The sequence below is a fragment of the Coregonus lavaretus genome (genome assembly GCF_964263955.1).
Source record: "Coregonus lavaretus genome assembly, chromosome: 39".
In the NCBI taxonomy this organism is placed as follows: domain Eukaryota; kingdom Metazoa; phylum Chordata; class Actinopteri; order Salmoniformes; family Salmonidae; genus Coregonus; species Coregonus lavaretus.
In genome coordinates, this window is record NC_140026.1 from 30687719 (window position 1) to 30708767 (window position 21049).

At 41.5% G+C, this 21049-nt stretch overlaps 1 protein-coding gene across 1 annotated transcript in view; it reads right to left on the minus strand.

The window, feature by feature from the left end:
* The window catches only part of LOC311113065 (uncharacterized protein), a gene marked incomplete at its 5' end in the record, with an annotated part of 408058 nt that overhangs the window by 113795 nt on the left and 273214 nt on the right, over positions 1 to 21049 (minus strand). The window contains 6 exons of the mRNA XM_084156203.1: positions 2433 to 2468; positions 7166 to 7282; positions 7897 to 7968; positions 8955 to 9014; positions 12307 to 12333; positions 14246 to 14272. Of these exons, the coding sequence (XP_084012329.1) occupies positions 2433 to 2468; positions 7166 to 7282; positions 7897 to 7968; positions 8955 to 9014; positions 12307 to 12333; positions 14246 to 14272 (339 nt within the window). The remainder of the gene's footprint in view (positions 1 to 2432; positions 2469 to 7165; positions 7283 to 7896; positions 7969 to 8954; positions 9015 to 12306; positions 12334 to 14245; positions 14273 to 21049) is intronic.

Sequence of the window (21049 nt, forward strand, 5' to 3'; positions counted from 1 at the left end):
AATCCTCCTAACCAGCACCAGATGTCCTGGTTGGCTTTGGAAACTTTGGAATTCACTTTAGCCTCTTTAACAATAGCATCTGCATCAAAACTGTGTCAAGTGGGCACTGGCCCCTGGAAGCTGTCCTAGAGAAGCATGAATAGTGGCATGGCTCCATTGTCCTTCCAGAAATGCAGTTACCAAAAACATGATGTACTGTTTCAAACAAGGGCGCAACTTTGGTTTTAGAAGTGGGGGGGACATTATTTTTTTTAATTGTTTTTATCCAGTCGGATAAACATTCCAAACAGCCTACCTAAATGCTCGGAGGCGTCAGCATGGTCCTAAAGCACACCGTTGCCTCCTTTTGTATCACATTCCAATGATAAAACTGGGGGGGACAAAAATGCAATTTCAGAATGTGGGGGGGACATGTCCCCTCCCCTGTCCCCAGTGATAGTTGCGCACTTGGTTTCAAAGACATCTCTGTATTCCACCCCACTTGAGCTTCTCTTCACATTTCTTGGTTTGAGATTTTTTATCCACGATGAGAAGTTCGGGGAGAACCAAGAGCGTGACGGGGGAAACAGAAGCCACTGTCTGAGGCTGAAACTCAAGAGACTGACAACCTGCAGAACCCCATTGTGTTTCGGCAGTAGCTCCATATCCTTTTATGACCGTTGGGGTGTGTATTCTTGTCTCACACTGCTTTAAAGGCGGAGGGATTCCCAAACGATTAAATTTGTCCTAAAAGTACATTAGTGTCACTGTTCAAATAAACTGCTGGAACATTAAGCCTTGACTCATGAATTACAGCTCACATGATCTATTTTTCACTCAAAGTACTGCGTAAGTGCATTCTCATTTTGAGAGTGATTTATAATTCATCGTTTGACAAATGTGTTAGCAGCTGTTTTGACTTATTGTAGGGACTAAACGTTAGTGAGGACCTCTGACCTGTGAAACATAGAGGACACAGAACAGTGAATTTACTTCCTCCTTTTGATAACACTTAATATGAACCACTTTATCTAATGCATTGCGATTACATTCAATCATTCATGTATTCAGAAATTCTGTTTTATTAAGGAGCCATAAGCTGCTATGAATGCTTATAGAAGGTTTCTATAATCCACTATATGTGTGATATAAGCATTCATAATGTACTATATTGAGGTGGATAGAGGGTATTATTGTAGCTAGAACCATTTCTTATTTTTTCCCAGAGATGTAGAAACAAACTCAAAGCAAACTCAAGCAAAGAGAGAGAGAGCACTGTGTCAAATTGACAGAAAGCATTACACAATTTTATTTGCGCTCAAAGGGTACAGCGAAAGGGTGGGTTGAATAATAAATTGTCTCTCTCTCTCTCTCTCTCTCTCTCTCTCTCTCTCTCTCTCTCTCTCTCTCTCTCTCTCTCTCTCTCTCTCTCTCTCTCTCTCTCTCTCTCTCTCTCTCTCTCTCTCTCTCTCTCTCTCTCTCTCTCTCTCTCTCTCTCTCTCTCTCTCTCTCTCTGTACTGTAGATATGTGGTAGTGGTGGAGTACGGACCTGAGGGCACACAGTGTGTTGTGAAATCTGTGAATGTATTGTAATGTTTTTAAAATTGTATGAACTGCCTTAATTTTGCTGGACCCCAGGAAGAGTAGCTAAGGCAGCAGCTAATGGGGATCCATAATAAATACAAATACAGTGTGCTTGTTTGTCCCATTATCTGTCCTCACTTCTTTGTCATCAGAAGATACAGGCTGGGTTGACATATTCTATGCATTTTTATGAGGGACCTTTCATTAAATGCCTTCTTTGCTAAATACTAAAAGCAGTATGCAATTGCTGTTAAACTCTATAATGAGTTTCATGTGTGAAAATAAACATTTTTAACAGGGTTTCATGAAAGTGCTGTAGCCGTTCATCATGGTTCAAACAAATCAGTTATTTAAATTCCCGTAAAAATCGAATGCATGATGCAAGTATGGATGTTCTAAATAAGAGGTAGCTTCCTTAAGTGATTGCATTTGTACTTAGACAAAAAATTATTGTGAGAGAAAAACATCTATTAAAATAGGCTTAAAATATGCCACAGTGTTGGACATATGAATCTAACTGGCAAACCCATTTTAGCACAGAAAACATGAGAAGGCATCATTTTTCCCATGGGGCAACATGTGGTCTTAATATAATTTCCTGAAGAAATCAACACAGCTACACTGTCAAGTAGATCCTCAACATGGCAATATGTTATACTGTATTATTATTTTGGAAACAGAAATTTAAATATAACCTTAACATCATTCTTTAATAATTAGGCAAAAAAACACTGTGGCAATAGTAATAATTGTAGCATCTCCGGATCCATTTCACAGAATCAGTTCAATGTAGGTTAAACTCTAAATAACCACATTGGGTAAACCAGCATTGGAAGAAGTGGATGTCATAACATAAAGACCTACTTACCATAAGTCCTAGCTCTCCTGGGGTCCCGGGTTCTCCCTGTACAAATATAAAATACCCAATTAGTAAAACACAGATAAAAGGAGAGGTTTGTTCTACTTCAAAGGCTAGAAATTACAGTTGGTGGTAAATACAGTGGGGGAAAAAGTATTTAGTCAGCCACCAATTGTGCAAGTTCTCCCACTTAAAAAGATGAGAGAGGCCTGTAATTTTCATCATAGGTACATGTCAACTATGACAGACAAATTGAGGAAAAAAAATCCAGAAAATCACATTGTAGGATTTTTAATGAATTTATTTGCAAATTATGGTGGAAAATAAGTATTTGGTCACCTACAAACAAGCAAGATTTCTGGCTCTCACAGACCTGTAACTTCTTCTTTAAGTGGCTCCTCTGTCCTCCACTCGTTACCTGTATTAATGGCACCTGTTTGAACTTGTTATCAGTATAAAAGACACCTGTCCACAACCTCAAACAGTCACACTCCAAACTCCACTATGGCCAAGACCAAAGAGCTGTCAAAGGACACCAGAAACAAAATTGTAGACCTGCACCAGGCTGGGAAGACTGAATCTGCAATAGGTAAGCAGCTTGGTTTGAAGAAATCAACTGTGGGAGCAATTATTAGGAAATGGAAGACATACAAGACCACTGATAATCTCCCTCGATCTGGGGCTCCACGCAAGATCTCACCCCGTGGGGTCAAAATGATCACAAGAACGGTGAGCAAAAATCCCAGAACCACACGGGGGGACCTAGTGAATGACCTGCAGAGAGCTGGGACCAAAGTAACAAAGCCTACCATCAGCAACACACAACGCCGCCAGGGACTCAAATCCTGCAGTGCCAGACGTGTCCCCCTGCTTAAGCCAGTACATGTCCAGGCCCGTCTGAAGTTTGCTAGAGTGCATTTGGATGATCCAGAAGAGGATTGGGAGAATGTCATATGGTCAGATGAAACCAAAATAGAACTTTTTGGTAAAAACTCAACTCGTCGTGTTTGGAGGACAAAGAATGCTGAGTTGCATCCAAAGAACACCATACCTACTGTGAAGCATGGGGGTGGAAACATCATGCTTTGGGGCTGTTTTTCTGCAAAGGGACCAGGACGACTGATCCGTGTAAAGGAAATAATGAATGGGGCCATGTATCATGAGATTTTGAGTGAAAACCTCCTTCCATCAGCAAGGGCATTGAAGATGAAACGTGGCTGCGTCTTTCAGCTTGACAATGATCCCAAACACACCACCCGGGCAACGAAGGAGTGGCTTCGTAAGAAGCATTTCAAGGTCCTGGAGTGGCCTAGCCAGTCTCCAGATCTCAACCCCATAGAAAATCTTTGGAGGGAGTTGAAAGTCTGTGTTGCCCAGCGACAGCCCCAAAACATCACTGCTCTAGAGGAGATCTGCATGGAGGAATGGGCCAAAATACCAGCAACAGTGTGTGAAAACCTTGTGAAAACTTACAGAAAACGTTTGACCTGTGTCATTGCCAACAAAGGGTATATAACATAGTATTGAGAAACTTTTGTTATTGACCAAATACTTATTTTCCACCATAATTTGCAAATAAATTCATAAAAAATCCTACAATGTGATTTTCTGGATTTTTTTTTCTCATTTTGTCTGTCATAGTTGACGTGTACCTATGATGAAAATTACAGGCCTCTCTCATCTGGTGGGAGTGGGAGAACATGCACAATTGGTGGCTGACTAAATACTTTTTTTCCCCACTGTAATTGAATTGGATTTGGAAAATTAAATTATTTATATTTCAAATCAGACATTTGGTTATGAAGATTTGGATTGGAATTGTGGGTTATGCAGATGGATGTTAGTATTCAATACTGAGGCAAATTCTTCAGTTTATCAATGATAAAAAGCAACAATCCACATCCTAATTAGGAGTCCATCCTTCCTTTTGCATCTGGTGGACTCTACTGTGAATAGCAGTTGATTAAAATGAATATAGTGGCTTGCGATAGTATTCACCCCCATTGGCATTTTTCCTAAGTTGTTGCCTTACAACCTGGAATTAAAATTGTTTTTTGGGGGGTTTGCATCATTTGATTTACACAACATGCCTACCACTTTGAAGATGAAAAATATTTTTTTGTGAAACCAACAAGAAATAAGACAAAAAACTGAAAACTTGAGCGTGCATAACTATTCAAACAGGTTTCCCTCAAGAATTTCGCTGTATTTAGCGACATCCATCATTCCTTCAATTCTGACCAGTTTCCCAGTCCCTGCCGATGAAAAACATCCCCACAGCATGATGCTGCCACCACCATGATTCACTGTGTAGATGGTGTTCTCGGGGTGATGAAAGGTGTTGGGTTTGTGCCAGATATAGAGTTTTCCTTGATGGCCAAAAAGCTCTATTGTAGTCTCATCTGACCAGAGTACCTTCTTCCATATGTTTGGGGAGTCTCCCACATGCCTTTTGGCGAACACCAAACGTTAGCTTATTTTTTTCTTTAAGCAATGGCATTATTCTGGCCACTCTTCCGTAAATCCCAGCTCTGTGGAGTGTACGGCTTAAAGTGGTCCTATGGACAGATACTCCAATCTCCGCTGTGGAGCTTTGCAGCTCCTTCAGGGTTACCTTTGGTCTCTTTGTTGCCTCTCTGATTAATGCCCTCCTTGCCTGGTCCATGAGTTTTGGTGGGTGGCCCTCTCTTGGCAGATTTGTTGTGGTGCCATATTCTTTCCATTGTTTAATAATGGATTTAATGGTGCTCTGTGGGATGTTCAAAGTTTCTGATATTTTTTTAGAACCCAACCCTGACCTGTACTTCTCCACAACTTTGTCCCTGACCTGTTTGGAGAGCTCCTTGGTCTTCATGGTGCCGCTTGCTTGGTGGTGCCCCTTGCTTAGTGGTGTTGCAAAATCTGGGGCCTTTCAGAACAGGTGTATATATACTGAGATCATGTGACAGATCATGTGACACTTAGATTGCACACAGGTGGACTTTATTTAACTAATTATGTGACTTCTGAAGGTAATTGGTTGCACCGGATCTTATTTAGGGGCTCATAGCAAAGTGGGTGAATACATATGCACGCACCACTTTTCTGTTATTTATTCTTTAGAATTTTTTGAAACAAGTTATATTTTTCATTTCACTTCACCAATTTGGACTATTTTGTGTATGCCATTACATGAAATCCAAATAAAAATCAATTTGAATTGCAGGTTGTAATGCAACAAAATATGCAATCTGTATTGGTGCAGTTTTGGGCTGCATGTACAAATTCTTTATGTAGGTACGGCCATGTGACACCTGTCCAATTTGGCCCTATGCAGCTAGTTGGTGGCCATTGTGAAAAACTGGTGCCCTAGGGTGTAATATGTTAAATATACAATGGCACTACAGCTAAACATCTTTATTTGGACATATTCTGTCTTTTTGTAAAAGTTTTGTGGTCTAATTATAAAGGTTTCCTGTAAAAGTTATTCAAAGTGACACAGTATATAATATCATAATATATATAATTGTAATCAGCAGACTTCAGGTAACACTTACATAACTTTTTTAGAGTGTAAAAGGTAACTTTATATTTAATACACCACTGAAAGAAAAGATATCACAATTTCGTGATTTCTGATGGTTTTTCATAATTGCTGCGATCATAAAGGCAATAAACAAAGGCCATATGGTTTTGGCCATGTAGACCCAACACAGGGGAAGCCATGACCTAAAACGTACACACAGGTGAAATTCATCTTCACCATTAACCTTACAGGCCAACCCAAGGCCTGTCTGAAATGGTACTATATCAGGTTTTGTTCAGCGCAAAAAATTGTGCCAATTTTCATGCTTTTATACCAAAATGAAAAACGTTCAAGCTTATGGTACACATCTATGGAGTTAGTTCATTAATTGTCATTTGTGGCACAAATCTCATTAAAGTCATGGATGATTTGGACATGATGCGCGAAAAATGCTAATATCGGTCCCATGACGTGAATGGGATTTGTGCCACAAATGCTAAAATATTTGCATTTGGAAACAGTTCCAGGGAAACTAAACCAAAGCATGAGTTGCTGTCATACCTTGTCCATAGACTGCTTACAGGGTAAGGAAAACAAAATGTAAGTCTGTAATTTTGGTGAACTATCCCTTTAAAGACATGCCAATTTCATATTTAAGACTGACCAAAAGCTGATCTTAGTGGTAAGGCAGTTAGTTATGGCATCGCTTTTGCCAGCGGAAGCGCACAGTAGCCTAATCAGTAGCCTAATCAGTAGCCTATCACCAATGTTTTATTAAAATATCAACTTTGGACTCATTATGTGCGATGCCCATAGAATAAAACATGTCAGTGACTGTAGGAAGCCCGTTTAGAAACATAAAGTTGTTAATAAAAAGACTGCTTATTGTTTTTTGTTTATAATTTAGCTTTAAAAATTGCATCTTGCACTTTCCTCTGATATATGGGCAATTTTACACTTTTACACTCATTTGAGTCATTTAGCAGACGCTCTTATCCAGAGCGACTTACAGTTAGTGAGTGCATACATTTTTCATACTGGCCCCCCGAGGGAATCGAACCCACAACCCTGGCGTTGCAAGCACCATGCTCTACCAACTGAGCTACAGGAGGCAATCAGAAGCGATGTTGTTTGTGTTACATTCATTGAAGGGGTTTCCCTTTGTGCCATTTCACAGGCCAAGGACAGGGATGGACTGTACTGTACCCATACAAACATACAGCAATACTGTACTCACCGGCAGACCTGGCACTCCCCGGGGCCCATCCTTGCCTGTGTCCCCTGGTGGCCCTCTGGGGCCAGGCGGACCTGGGGGTCCAGGAGGCCCTGGTGGACCTGCCGAACCCTGATCTCCCTGTAGAGCAACGCAACCAATCAGAATATTACATTAAAATGGCTTCAACCTTTTAGATAAATAATGAAGGCATCAGTAGAGCAATCATTAGAAATAACAGTGAAATGAGTAATCGGACAGGCATGGAAAACCTTCATAGGGAACATGGTGGGAAGTTTGCAACTCTTACTTTAGTGTCTCAGATGTTAAGTTAATGACACTGGAGTAGGACTTTAGAAATAATGTTAATTTACTAACATTTTCTAAGTGGTCTATAGCTGAAATAATAATTGCTACTTGGAGTATTCCCAATTAGAATTTCCCAGTTTAATTAACAAATTTGTCTACACTAAGCTTTGACAAACAACAATAGTAAGTGTCAGATTTTGATTAAGATGAATATAAACCATTCTGCAAATTCATTCATTACTTACAAGTGGCAATGTATGAAGATCATTCATTCCACCTCTAAACTAAATGTATGCTTCTAGAATTTCCTCTAAGATGACAGAATGGGCAGCAGAGTGCTTCTGATAGGTCTGACTAAAGGCTGGCATGCAAACTGAGGAATGAACAGGGAGAAGTTGTCAGGTGATAAACCCCTTCGGATAAAGACGAGCAAGGACAGCCACTACCTTAATAAGCCGCCGCTTTATGAGCTGCTGGTCAGCAGAAAGAAAGCCATGATTGATCTTAGGGAAGACCATCTGAGCGAGCAGGTGCGTGAGGTCAAAAGGTCGAAGGTCAGAGGTAAGAGAGGTTGGAGGAGGATGAGGTCCCAGAAGAAAAGGAGGAAGGAGGCAAAGGGCAAAAAATAGATTTCATTAGACGTTGCGTCACAAGACCCAACTAAGCACCTTCACAAATGGGGAGAAATCCACACTTTTCCAGTGTCTTTGGAAGTCTGGACTTCATTTTGGAGCCAGAACACATAATTACCACCTCAGGGATGCTGAGACGCAACACTGGGCTCGCAGATCCAGGAAAAATGGGGACTCCTCCTCTGCGGAGGCGCTGACATCATCACAGTAGTGCTTAGTGCCAAGCCAAACCCCCAGAGTTGCACACACAGAGAGCTGCATGGTTGACCTTCTGAAGATCAATTGTTTACCCTGTGTTTTTTAAGATGGGCATATATCTCTGGCGGTGTCCATTGGTATTAACTCGAATGATCCATTACTAGAAATACCTAAATATATTGGAGTTTAATTTGTGTGATTGAAATATGGAAATCATACTTCAGGATATACAGTATATTTAGCACTAAATAGCCCATTGAAGATTATACCTCGGATTGAGAGATTTGCGGTGAACCATGGGTATGGGATTCTTTTTTATTTTTTTATTTTTTACTTTGGTTTATCGTTTAATGTTCCTAGCTAAGATCCTTCCATTCATTCAGCATCAATGGACATTAGCCAGACCATGTCTTGGTTAGAAAAATTGCAATTCTGGTCATAATCAACTACACATTACTGGGTTATAAAAAGCTACCTTTCATTTCAATGGGGCCCTGGCATTTTACATGAAAAGGAAACCCCTCGGGTAAAAGACTGTTGGTGGCCCTGATTAACTACTGTGCCTGGCCCTGGTCTGTCATTGGGGCCAGCAGTAAGGGCCCACCAGTGATGCATTCATTCTCAGTGTGTGTCGTCCAGGGGTCAGACTGAGCAGCTAGGCCACACCAACAAACCTTGACAGTCAGGATCTGATTGCTGTGCAAAGCAGCCAGTGTAGGGAGACCAGGCAATCCCTAAAAGGACATACAGCACAAGATGGCTCAACACAGACAAAACATAAAGAGCTCCAGACACAACACAATCAAAGTTATGAAAACATCCATAACAGCGGAGTAGTCAAGCTATCGGTTCCACATTTCATCGACATCAACAAGCCATGAAAAAGTTAATTGTTTTGTCTCCCCACTATTTTTTTTGGTTACGTAATAATGGACTTAACATTTTCATTTATCTCTGAAAGACACTGAAAACCAGTTTCAGGATAATATTTTAAATACATTGTAAGGAATTGTACTACATGCCAACAACATCAAATGTTATTTTGAAGCAATTAGCTTTGATGATTGTGTAGCTTTGACTTTATTGTGTGCCAAACACCTGTCAATACAATTGCCACCCAAAAGGATTTGTCAAGGGACTTATTCCCTGATTTAAAAAAAAAGTTAGAGTTTTTTCGAACTAATCCACTGATCAAAACCTTGATGTGATTGGCCTGACTGGAACATGGATCAAGGCTGATGAATTTACTGTGTTAAATGAGGCCTCTCCTCCTGGTTACACTAGTGACCATATCCCCTGTGCATCCCACAATGGTGGAGGTGTTGATAAGATTTACGACAGAAAATTTAAATTTACAAAAATAATGACAGCATTTTTGTCTATTGAGCTTCTAGTCATGAAATCTATGCAGCCTAATCAATCACTTTTTATAGCTACTGTTTACAGGCCTCCTGGTCCGTATACAGAGTTCCTCACTGAATTCCCTGAATTTCTATCGGACCTCGTAGTCATGGCATATAATATTACAATGTTTGGTGACTTCAATATTCACATGGAAAAGTCCACAGACCACTCGAAAAGGCTTTCGGCGCCATCATCGACTCAGTGGGTTTTGTCCAACATGTCTCCGGACCTACGCATTGCTACAGTTATACCCTGGATCTAGTTTTGTCCCATGGAATAAATATTGTGGATCTAAATGTTTTTTCTTATAATCCTGGACTATCGGAACACCATCTTATTATGTTTGAAATCGCAACAAATAATCTGCTCAGACCACAACCAAGGATTATCAAAAGCCACGCTATCAATTCTCGGACAAACCAAAGATTCCACACTCCCTCCCAAGGACGTCGGAGTACAAAAATCAGTTAACCACCTAACCGAGGATCTAAATTAAACCTTGCGTAATACCCTAGATGCAGTCACACCTCTAAAAACGAAAAACATTTGTCACAAGAAATCAGCTCCCTGGTATACAGAAAATACCCGAGCCCTGAAGCAAGCTTCCAGAAAATTGGAACGGAAATGGCCCTCCACCAACCTGAAAGTCTTCTGACTAGCTTGGAAAGACAGTTCCGTGCAATATCAAAGAGCCCTCACTGCTGCTCGATCAGCCTACTTTTCCAACCTGATTGAGGAGAATAAAAACTATCCTAAATGTATTTTTGATACTGTCGCAAAGCTAACTAAAAAGCAGCATTCCCCAAGTGAGGATGGCCTTCACTTCAGCAGTGATGAATTTATTAACTTCTTGGCCGGAAAGATCAAGATCATTAGAAAGGAAATTACGGACTCCTCTCTGAATCTGCGTATTTCTCCAAAACTCAGTTGTCCTGAGTCTGCACAGAACTGTCAGGACCTAGAATCAATGGAGACACATTCACGAAAATAGCCTCAACACCTTCCAGCTGTCTACTGGACCCTATTCCAACTAAACTACTGAAAAAACTACTTCCTGTGCTTGGCCCTCCTATATTGAACATAATAAACCTCTCTCTATCCTCTGGATGTGTACCAAACTCACTAAAAGTGGAAGAAATTTAAAAAACGATCAGCCTATATCGAATCTCCCATTCCTCTCAATAAAAAAAAAAGCTGTTACGGAGCAACTCACTGCCTTCCTGAAGACAAATAATGTATGGTTTTAGACCCCATCATAGTACTGAGACTGTACTCGTGAAGGTGGTAAATTACCTTTTCATAGCATCAGACCAAGGCTCTGCACCTGTCCTTGTGCTCCTAGACCTTAGTGCCACTTTTGACACCATTGATCACCACATTCTTTTGGAGAGATTGGGAACCCTAATTGGTCTACACCGACAAGTTCTTGTCTGGTTTAGATCTTATCTGTCGGAAAGATATCAGTTAATCTCTGTGGATGGTTTGTCCTCTGACAAATCAATGGTACGTTTTGGTGTTCCTCAAGGTTCCGTTTTAGGACCACTATTGTTTTCACTATATATTCTTCCTTTTGGTGATGTCATTCAGAAACACAATGTCAACTTTCACTGCTATGCAGACAACACACTGTCCATTTCTATGAAACATGGTGAAGCCCCAAAATTGCCTACCCTGGAAGCCTGTGTTTCAGACATAAGGAAGTGGATGGCGGCAAATGTTTTACTTTTAAACTTGGACATAACAGAGATGCTAGTTCTAGGTCCCAAGAAACAAAGATATCTGCTCTTCAGAAGTGGAAACCTGTTCTCTGGAGTGATGAATCACACTTCACCATCAGGCAGTTCGACGGACCAATCTGGGTTTGGTGGATGCCAGGAGAACGCTACCTGCCCGAATGCATAGTGCCAACTGTAAAGTGTGGTGGAGGAGGAATAATGGTGTGGGGCTGTTTTTCATGGTTCGAGCTAGGCTGTTATATATACAAAAATATAAACGCGGAAGTGTAAACTATTGCCACAAAGTTGGAAGCACACAATTGTCTATAATGTTATTGTATGCTGTAGCGTTAAGATTTCCCTTCACTGGAACTAAGGGGCCTAGCCCGAACCATGAAAAACAGCCCCAGACCATTATTTATCCTCCACCAAACTTTACAGTTGGCACTATGCATTTGGGGCAGGTAGCGTTCTCCGCCACATTTAACATTTGGGTTGTTATTGTGAAGTCTTTAGTGATGTCCTACACAGTTTTAGTGTAATTTTATGATTTAATGTCTATTGACTGTTTAGTGATGAGCAAAACTGGAAATTGCTTCTCTGTCAGGTTTTCAAGTAGGATCCCTGAGATGACTAAAACAATAAATTATGGACAGTCATTTTCAGCAACCTATATAACCCGTCTGTAGTTTTCTGATAATATTGGAACTACAGTATGTCGCTCTGGTTGTCTTTGTAAAAAAAAAAAAAAGAGTTAAAACTATCCTTGGAATCCCATGCAAAAACCACATCCCTGGAATCTCATGCATCTCAGATCTTTTGCCCACAATTTGGGCGAGGACTACAGTCACACAAAGTCACATTCAACAGCCAATCAGAAAATGACAAGAAGGAGCAAACCACATACCCGCGGTCCTTGGTCACCTTGATCCCCCTGCAAAGGGCAGAAAGAATATGTCTTGAAGTAAATGTATCAACCAGACACACACACACACACACACACACACACACACACACACACACACACACACACACACACACACACACACACATGCACACACACAGAAGAAAGGAAAAATAATATAGTCAGCCTCAAATATTAATTGTGATTGAGAGTAAAATCACTTATGATAACACAGACTGATGTGAACAGGGTTGAGGGGAAGGGGGAGCGGGACAGTGGTGTGGGTTTGGGGAGGTTTGGTGAGACATGCTGTCCCTCAAGAGCTCTCTCCTGGCTCATAGCCTTTAGGTTCCCCTGAGGAAGAAACTATTAAAGGCTCATTTTACACTGTGAAAATGTGTGGTGTGTGTGTGTATGTGTATGTGTGTGTGTGTGTGTGTGTGTGTGTGTGTATGTGCATGTGTGTGTGTGCGTGTGCATGTGTATGTGTGTGCGTATGTGTGTGTGTGTGTGGGGGGGTAGTTTTAGGCTACACTTTTGCTCATGGGTGTGGGAAAATGTGCCACTTTCAGTCCAATGAGGTAATTTCTGGACAATATTACTGTCGATATATGCAACCCCTTTTGGCTCAAGAGCACCCCAGAGGCAGAAGCTCTGTATAGCCTCTTTATTAAAGGGGCAATCTGCGATTGCTACATCTATTTTTAGACTTTTAAATGAAAATTATATACCCATTGATTTTCTTGAAGACTATAACTTATAGACGCCTCATGAGCTTAGTTCTGTAATACCACATCAGAACCCAAAATATAAACCTTTTTTTTTGTAATCAATTTAATTGTACACAAACATTGTATATATGGTTAAAACTATCATTTTGATATCATGGATGGTCAGTCCTTGTGTTGATAGCTCTGTCCATAACAATCGAGAGTGGTAACATTTCTCCAGCCCCATCCCTCAGCTGTTTACCAAATGATCCTCTTTGTTATTGTTTGAACTGAATATGGCCCCTTTAAGCTATCAGAATCATCTCCTCATAAAGATGAACAGCTGATAATAGAGTAAAATGCATACATGACCAATCTCTTAATACCTCGCCAGGAGATGTAGAGAGACACACATGAAAGGATCCAGATAAGGTAAATACTGAACAACGGGTAATAAAACACCTCTTTTGGAATGCCACACATTTAAGACATGCCAATTCTTCCTCTAATTTTTGACTTGCGTTATTAATAAAACTGACATGAACTACCACTGGACTGGCACATCCTCAGACGGTGTACTTTATTCAACTTGGGTGGGTGATTGAACAGAGTTGCTTGAACGAGGCCAAACAATATGTAAGTGTATCCAATTACCAACTGTCAGTTAGCTACACTAGTATAAACCTCAACTTTTGAATGACCCATTCTGCATTTCTGGTATTTACTGTACGTGTTGTGCCCGACACACAGTTTGTTGATGAGGTCCATTGAGTTATTAAAGGGGTCTGACTGAACAACAAGGATTGATAGCAAACAGAACTTTCATTAAACACGAATACCAACAGCTGCTCGGCTGCCATTTTATGGAGGCCCTGGTGTTAAGTCATTACTGTAGTGTGCAGTGGATTTGTGAACAACGTGAATATTTAAATATTCACAACTGAGACTTGAGGTAGGAAGGACTTAACATTTTAATGGGAACTGCAGAATGCCATACAAAACTACATTCTTTATGGACATATTTAATTATGGAATACATTAGTGTCAAACATGAATGCTTTTGACCCAAAAATGTATTGTAAGAGAGGGTGGGAAGCCAAGGAATTTAGATAATGTCCATCCACTGTAGTGCCAATGCCAGAGAAATCAAAGAAAGTTAGTCCTTGGAAAGTAATGCATTAATTACATATTGAACATATGAATAAAACAGCTATAAACATTTGTTTACCTACCTTGTCACCCTGTAGACCAGGAGGACCCTATTGAGGTGAAAAACATTCAATTAAAAAAGTAGAACATTTTATACATATTCACAGCCTTACAAAAATGTACAGCCAAAGCTGCAAACTGAGTGCAAAACAAGGCCATGTGCATAAATCCAGCAATATCCAACAAAGCTCTGACAAGTGGTATGGAGAAACTATGTATGCTCTTCACAATTGGAACACAATGGGAACACTTACTTTTTACACAATTGCTTTTGAAAGGTAAGTTCTACATTCCAAAGTCTGTCAATCAATGGGCAAAAAGCTCCTGGGTGGGCCCTGTAAAAGGTAATGGGTGAACAATTGTATTTTAAGGCAGGATGCCGTTCGTATTCTCAGTAATAGGCCTAATGAGGTCACCCAGTGTTTTTCAACCTGTTTTGTTCCAGGGACTGGCATGCCGGGGTTTCCCTCCTTTGAGCACCATGTATAGTAAAATTGCCATTTAAACTCTAATAAAATCAGTGTCAGCTCACTAACTGACCAACCGGTCAGCAACATTGTACCTACCGGAGGTTGAGAAACACTGTTCTAATGCAGTCCATCTCATAGCCTACATTGCATATGAAGTGTGACTGGTTCATCCATGGATGTACAGAGAAAATGCCCGCCTTTTTTGTTGGCTCCCCCACGTAGGGGTTCATGCTCTCTGACTAGCTCAAAGTCAAGTTGCTGGCCACTGACAAGCATTGCAATTATACATTCATGATTTAAAGGACAGAGGCTGATGTTTCCTTTGCTGGCCCCTCAAAGAGGCATAATATACAGAGAACATGGGTTGGTATTCTGACGTGAGATCTGTTGCGCCCAACTCTGACTCATTTATTGATGTCAGATTTGCGAGAAAATACAACATTCAGTATTCAGATCTCAAGGCAGAATAATGCAGATAGTCAATGTGCTCAATTACAATAATTGCCATTGCAAGTGCAACATTGAGCAAGTTTATCCCCTGGGGAAACAGTGGGAAACACTGGTGTATACCCTCAAGCCAGACATACAACTGAGCCATGTTTGGACAAGAAACATGGTTGGATGACAAACACGTTTCAACTGCATTCCTGTAGTGCAATGTAATTAGTCAACTATAAATCAGTTGGGGTTTTCATTGTAAGGGAAAATATTTGGGCAAATATAGACACCATTGACCAGCTGTTGCCACAAATGTATAAAATGCTGGACAATTATTTTATTTTTTAAAATACAGATTGCAGTTTTAACGCAAGCCTGTTTTACGTATTTTGTTGGCAGGCTAACACTAGAATAGCGCGGCCTCTACGAATACAAATAGACGCCAATGCCATGCCCTTTGGACATCTACATTTTAAACAGTCTAATAAAAGCCATTTCATATCCACCACCACAAATAAATCCATTATTTTGTTTAGGAAGATCTTAAGAAACATCATAGAAAAAAAATGTATTTCAAAAGAACAGAATAGCATACTTTGAGTTTAATGTAGCTTATGTTACTGTGTTTAGTCTATATGGCTATGCGCCATGCCAATGAAATCAAAAAGTGAATTTGTTAATTTTGCAGACAAGACACGCTTATATTCCCCTGCCCTTATCACAGTCAACACACATATATTTTATAGTAAGAATACATTTCAATATAACAGAATAAAATAGAAATGATATTTTCCCTAAACAAACTATTGCTGAGTGTCGCGAGTCCTCACGTTTGGAGTGAGTTGATCTGGTGGTTATTCTACAAAAAACTGAAATATTGAAAAAAGATGGTAGAGTTGTTTGCCAAATGTAGTGTATTAGAAACCTTAGAGTCTGCTCTTTCCGATGGTCTATACAAATCAAAAACCTCTGGGCTGTATGCGACTCTGTAGGAGGATTTGAAAAAAAGCATGTTCTCCATTCCCTGCCTCTGTGTCAATTACAATTTAATTCACAATGTGTCAATTGATAATATTGTAACCCAACAGACTGTCACTGCGTGTCTACATCTACACTGAGTGCACAAAACATTAAGTACACCTTCCTAATATTGAGTTGCACCCCACCTCCTTTTGCCCTCATTACAGCCACAATTAGTCTGGGAATGGACTCTACAAGGTGTTGAAAGCGTTCCACAGGGATGCAGGCCCATGTAGGCTCCAATGCTTCCCACAGTCATGTAGACTCCAATGCTTCCCACAGTTCTATCAAGTTGGCTGGATGTCCTTTGGGTGGTGAACCATTCTTGATACACACGGGAAACTGTTGAGCGTGAAAAACCCAGCAGTGTTGCAGTTCTTGACACATACCCCATTCAAAGGCACTTAAATATTTCGTCTTGCCCTTTTGCCCTCTGAATGGTACACGTCTCAATTGTCTCAATGCTTAAAAATCCTTCTTTAACCGGTCTCCTCCCCTGATGGAAATGGATTTAACAAGTGACATAGCTTTCACCTGAATTCACCTGGTGAATGTCATGGAAAGAGCAGGTGTCCTTAATGTTTTGTACACTCAGTGTATTATTATATGTATGAAATTAGTTTCAATATACACTATATATACAAAAGTATGTGGTCACCCCTTCAAATTAGTGGATTCGGCTATTTCAGCCACATCCGTTGCTGACAGGTGAAAAAAAAAAAAAAGGGACACACAGCCATGCAATCTCCATAGACAAACATTGGCAGTTGAATGGCCTTAATGAAGAGCTCAGTGACTTTCAACGTGCCACCTTTCCAATAAGTCAGTTCGTCAAATTTCTGCCCTGCTAGAGCTGCCCTGGTAAATGTGAAGTGGTCACTTCTAGGAGCAACAACGGCTCAGCCGCAAAGTGGTAGGCCACACAATCTCACAGAACAGGACAGCCTGAAGCACGTAGTGCATAAAAATCAGCACAAGAACTGTTTGTCGGGAGCTTCATGAAATGGGTTTCCATGGCCGAGCAGCCGCACACAAACCTAAGATCGCCATGTGCAATGCCAAGCGTCGGCTGGAGTGGTGTAAAGCTCGCCGCCATTGGACTCTGGAGCAGTGGAAAGGTGTTCTCTGGAGTGATGAATCACCGCTTCACCATCTGGCAGTCCGACGGACGAATCTGGGTTAATGGATGACAGGAGAACGCTACCTGTCCGAATGCATAGTGCCAATTGTAAAGTTTGGTGGAGGAGGAATAATGATCTGGGGCTGTTTTTCATGGTTCGGGCTAGGCCCCTTAGTTCCAGTGAAGGGAAATCTTAACGCTACAGCATACAATGAGATTCTAGATAATTCTGTGCTTCCAACTTTGTGGCAACAGTTTGGGGAAGGCCCTTTCCTGTTTCAGCATGACAATGCCCCTGTGCACAAAGCAAGGTCCATACAGAAATGGTTTGTCAAGATCTGTGTGGAAGAACTTGACTGGCCTGCACATATAGGTATTTTTCTATTACATATATTATAAAATCATTTAACAATAAGCAGAATCATTATGGGTTTAAAAGAGGATTAGTGACTACACCTGTCTATGATGTATGAAACATATTTTGAAACATATGATGTATGAAACATATTATGAAACCTATTTTGTAATTCAGATGCATGACTGGACAACCACATTGTGACTGCAGTAATCAATGTACTATATAATTATCATCAGGTGTGTATGTATATTATTTTTAAAGGAACTGTCTTTATCACGCCACCAATAGAGTCAGGCAAGAGGACGGGAAACCAAGCAGACATGGGGATAGACAGGAAAGAGGCTAGACAAAGAAACCATAGTGGCTCAAGGTCAAGAGAGGGTGGCTATTTGGATAAAGAGGGGGTTCCGATATGATGTGAAAAGATGAAGCTGTATAAAAGAGAGCTCCAAGTCTGGGACTGGCAGTTGCTCCGCGGACCAGCTCGGCTTGTTACTTTGTAATAAAGTCTATTCTGAACTCACACGCTCCAGTGTCTGAGAGATATCTTTGAGAAGTATTTCCACGACACATCTTGGTGTCACCGAACAGAATTGGCAAAAAGGGACCGAGAACGGTGAAAGATCTGCAGCTGTGGACGGCTTGGACGAACTACAGTCGTGGTCAAAAGTTTTGAGAATGACACAAGTATTGGTCTTCACAAAGTTCGCTGCTTCAGTGTTATGAGATATTTTTTTCAGATGTTACAAAATATTTCTCTTGCATCAAGACGAAGCAATGCTAGTAAAGTGAGCAGATAAATTGCTAGAAAATAGACTGTTGTGCATTATTACGTCTGGAATTGTGACATGTATAGTTAAAATGTTTATATTTAGTGTTAAGTTTAGCTGCCAGTGCCAATAATACATAGGCTATTTGAAAACAATAACTTTATGCCTACCTTTGTTAATTTATAGCACAGGCATATAGCCTAGGCAGGCTATGGCTGGGAAACTCGAGGAACTCCTTTCAAGAGATAATCTTGAAAGAACGAGACTAGCTAAATTCTTTATAAACTGCTAGGGTGTATTAGCTACAACTCTCCTCACGTTCATGAGCCAACATAACCGGAGGCAGGTATGGTGGCTCCCATATGTAAGGTGAGTCAAAAGGAACACACATCAATAATTCACAAGGGCTACATAGCGAACATATCAAATACAACTGTTTATTATGGATTCTCCTAACAATTAAATTGGCATATGCTACGCAGTGTACGTGAATTGATGCGTTGACGGTGTCTCTCTGTCACGAACGTCGTGAGTAGCGGACCAAGGCGCAGCGCAGCGTGATATGCATACATCTTTTAATGAGTACTTTATTCAAACAACAAAACAACAAACGATACGTGAAGTCTACAGGTTCACCAACACAAACCTATACAGAACAAGATCCCACAATGAACTGTGCAAAACAGGCTTCCTAAGTATGGTTCCCAATCAGAGACAACAAGCCACAGCTGCCTCTGACTGGGAACCACCCCGGCCAACATAGAAATACACGAACCAGAACATGAACATAGAAAACACAACACAGACACTACACACCCTGGCTCAACATTAAAGAGTCCCCAGAGCCAGGGCGTGACAGTACCCCCACCCCCCCCCCCCCCCCCCCCGGGGCGGATCCGGCTCTGGGCGTGACCACCACTCTCTCGCTACCCCCCCGTAGCGCCCCTGGTCTGGTCTGGCCCTGCTGGCCGGAGCTGGACTGGACACCGGTGGAGCGGATTGCTCAGGCTCCGGTGTGGAGCAGCTGACCGGTGCCTGGTGGAACAGGCACGGGCTGTGCCGGACTGACGACGCGCACCACTGGCTTGGTGCGGGGTGCAGGCACGGGCCGGACCGGGCTGACGACGCGCACCCCTGGCTTGGTGCGGGGAGCAGGAACAGGCCGGACCGGGCTGGCGACGCGCACCACTGGCTTGGTGCGGGGAGCAGGAACAGGCCGGACCGGGCTGGCGACGCGCACCACAGGCTTGGTACGGGGAGCAGGAACAGGCCGGACCGGGCTGGCGACGCGCACCACAGGCTTGGTACGGGGAGCAGGAACAGGCCGGACCGGGCTGGCAACGCGCACCACTGGCTTGGTGTGCGGATACAAAGTTTGCAGACTTCCGTTTGCAAACTTTGCAGATACAAAGTTTGGTAACGGAATAAAACTGAGAGAGATTCTACTGTAATTCTGTAACCAGAATTTGCATCTGCACAATTTTTCAAGTAAATGTTTTTTTTTTACTGTGTAAATTGTTCAAAGTAGTCATTGTGCATTGAGTTGTATGGTTTGTTAAACTTTTAAATCAGTGGTTTTACTTTGGCATACATTTTACCTTGGAATTGCCCAGAAATTGGACTAAGGATGCGTCCCAAATGGCCCCCTATTCCCTATACAGTCGTGGTTAAAAGTTTTGAGAATGACACAAGTATTGGTCTTCACACAGTTCGCTGATTCAGTGTTATTAGATATTTTTGTCAGATGTAACTATGGTATACTGAAGTATAATTAAAAGCATTCCATAAGTGTCAAAGGCTTTTATTGACAATTACATAAAGTTTATGCAAAGAGTCAATATTTGCAGTGTTGACCCTTCTTTTTCAAGACCTCTGCAATCCGCCCTGGCATGCTGTCAATTAACTTATGGGCCACATCCTGACTGATGACAGCCCATTCTTGTATAATCAATGGTTGGAATTTGTCACAATTTGTGGGTTTTTGTTTGTCCACCCGCCTCTTGAGGATCGACCACAAGTTCTCAATGGGATTAAGGTCTGGGGAGTTTCCTGGCCATGGACCCAAAATGTCGATGTTTTGTTCCCCGAGCCACTTAGTTATCACTTTTGCCTTATGGCAAGGTGCTCCATCATGCTGGAAAAGGCATTGGTCGTCACCAAACTGTTCTTGGATGGTTGGGAGAAGTTGCTCTCGGAGGATGTGTTGGTACCATTCTTTATTCATGGATTTGTTCTTAGGCAAAATTGTGAGTGAGCCCACTCCCTTGGCTGAGAAGCAACCCCACACATGAATGGTCTCAGGATGCTTTACTGTTGGTATGACACAGGACTGATGGTAGCGCTCACCTTGTCTTCTCCGGACAATCGGAAAGGGTATTCATCAGAGAAAATTACTTTACCCCAGTCCTCAGCAGTCCAATCCCTGTACCTTTTGCAGAATATCAGTCTGTCCCTGATGTTTTTCCTGGAGAGAAGTGGTTTTTCTGCTGCCCTTATTGACACCAGTATTATTTAAGATACTCTTTGAAGAGGTAGGGTTACAGGTGCTTTCAGAATATGGGCGGGTACTCTGCAGTCCTAGCTTCAGGGGGAAGTGCCTACTCCAAGCTCATAGAGTTCATAGGCTGATGATCTGTCATAGTGTGAATCAA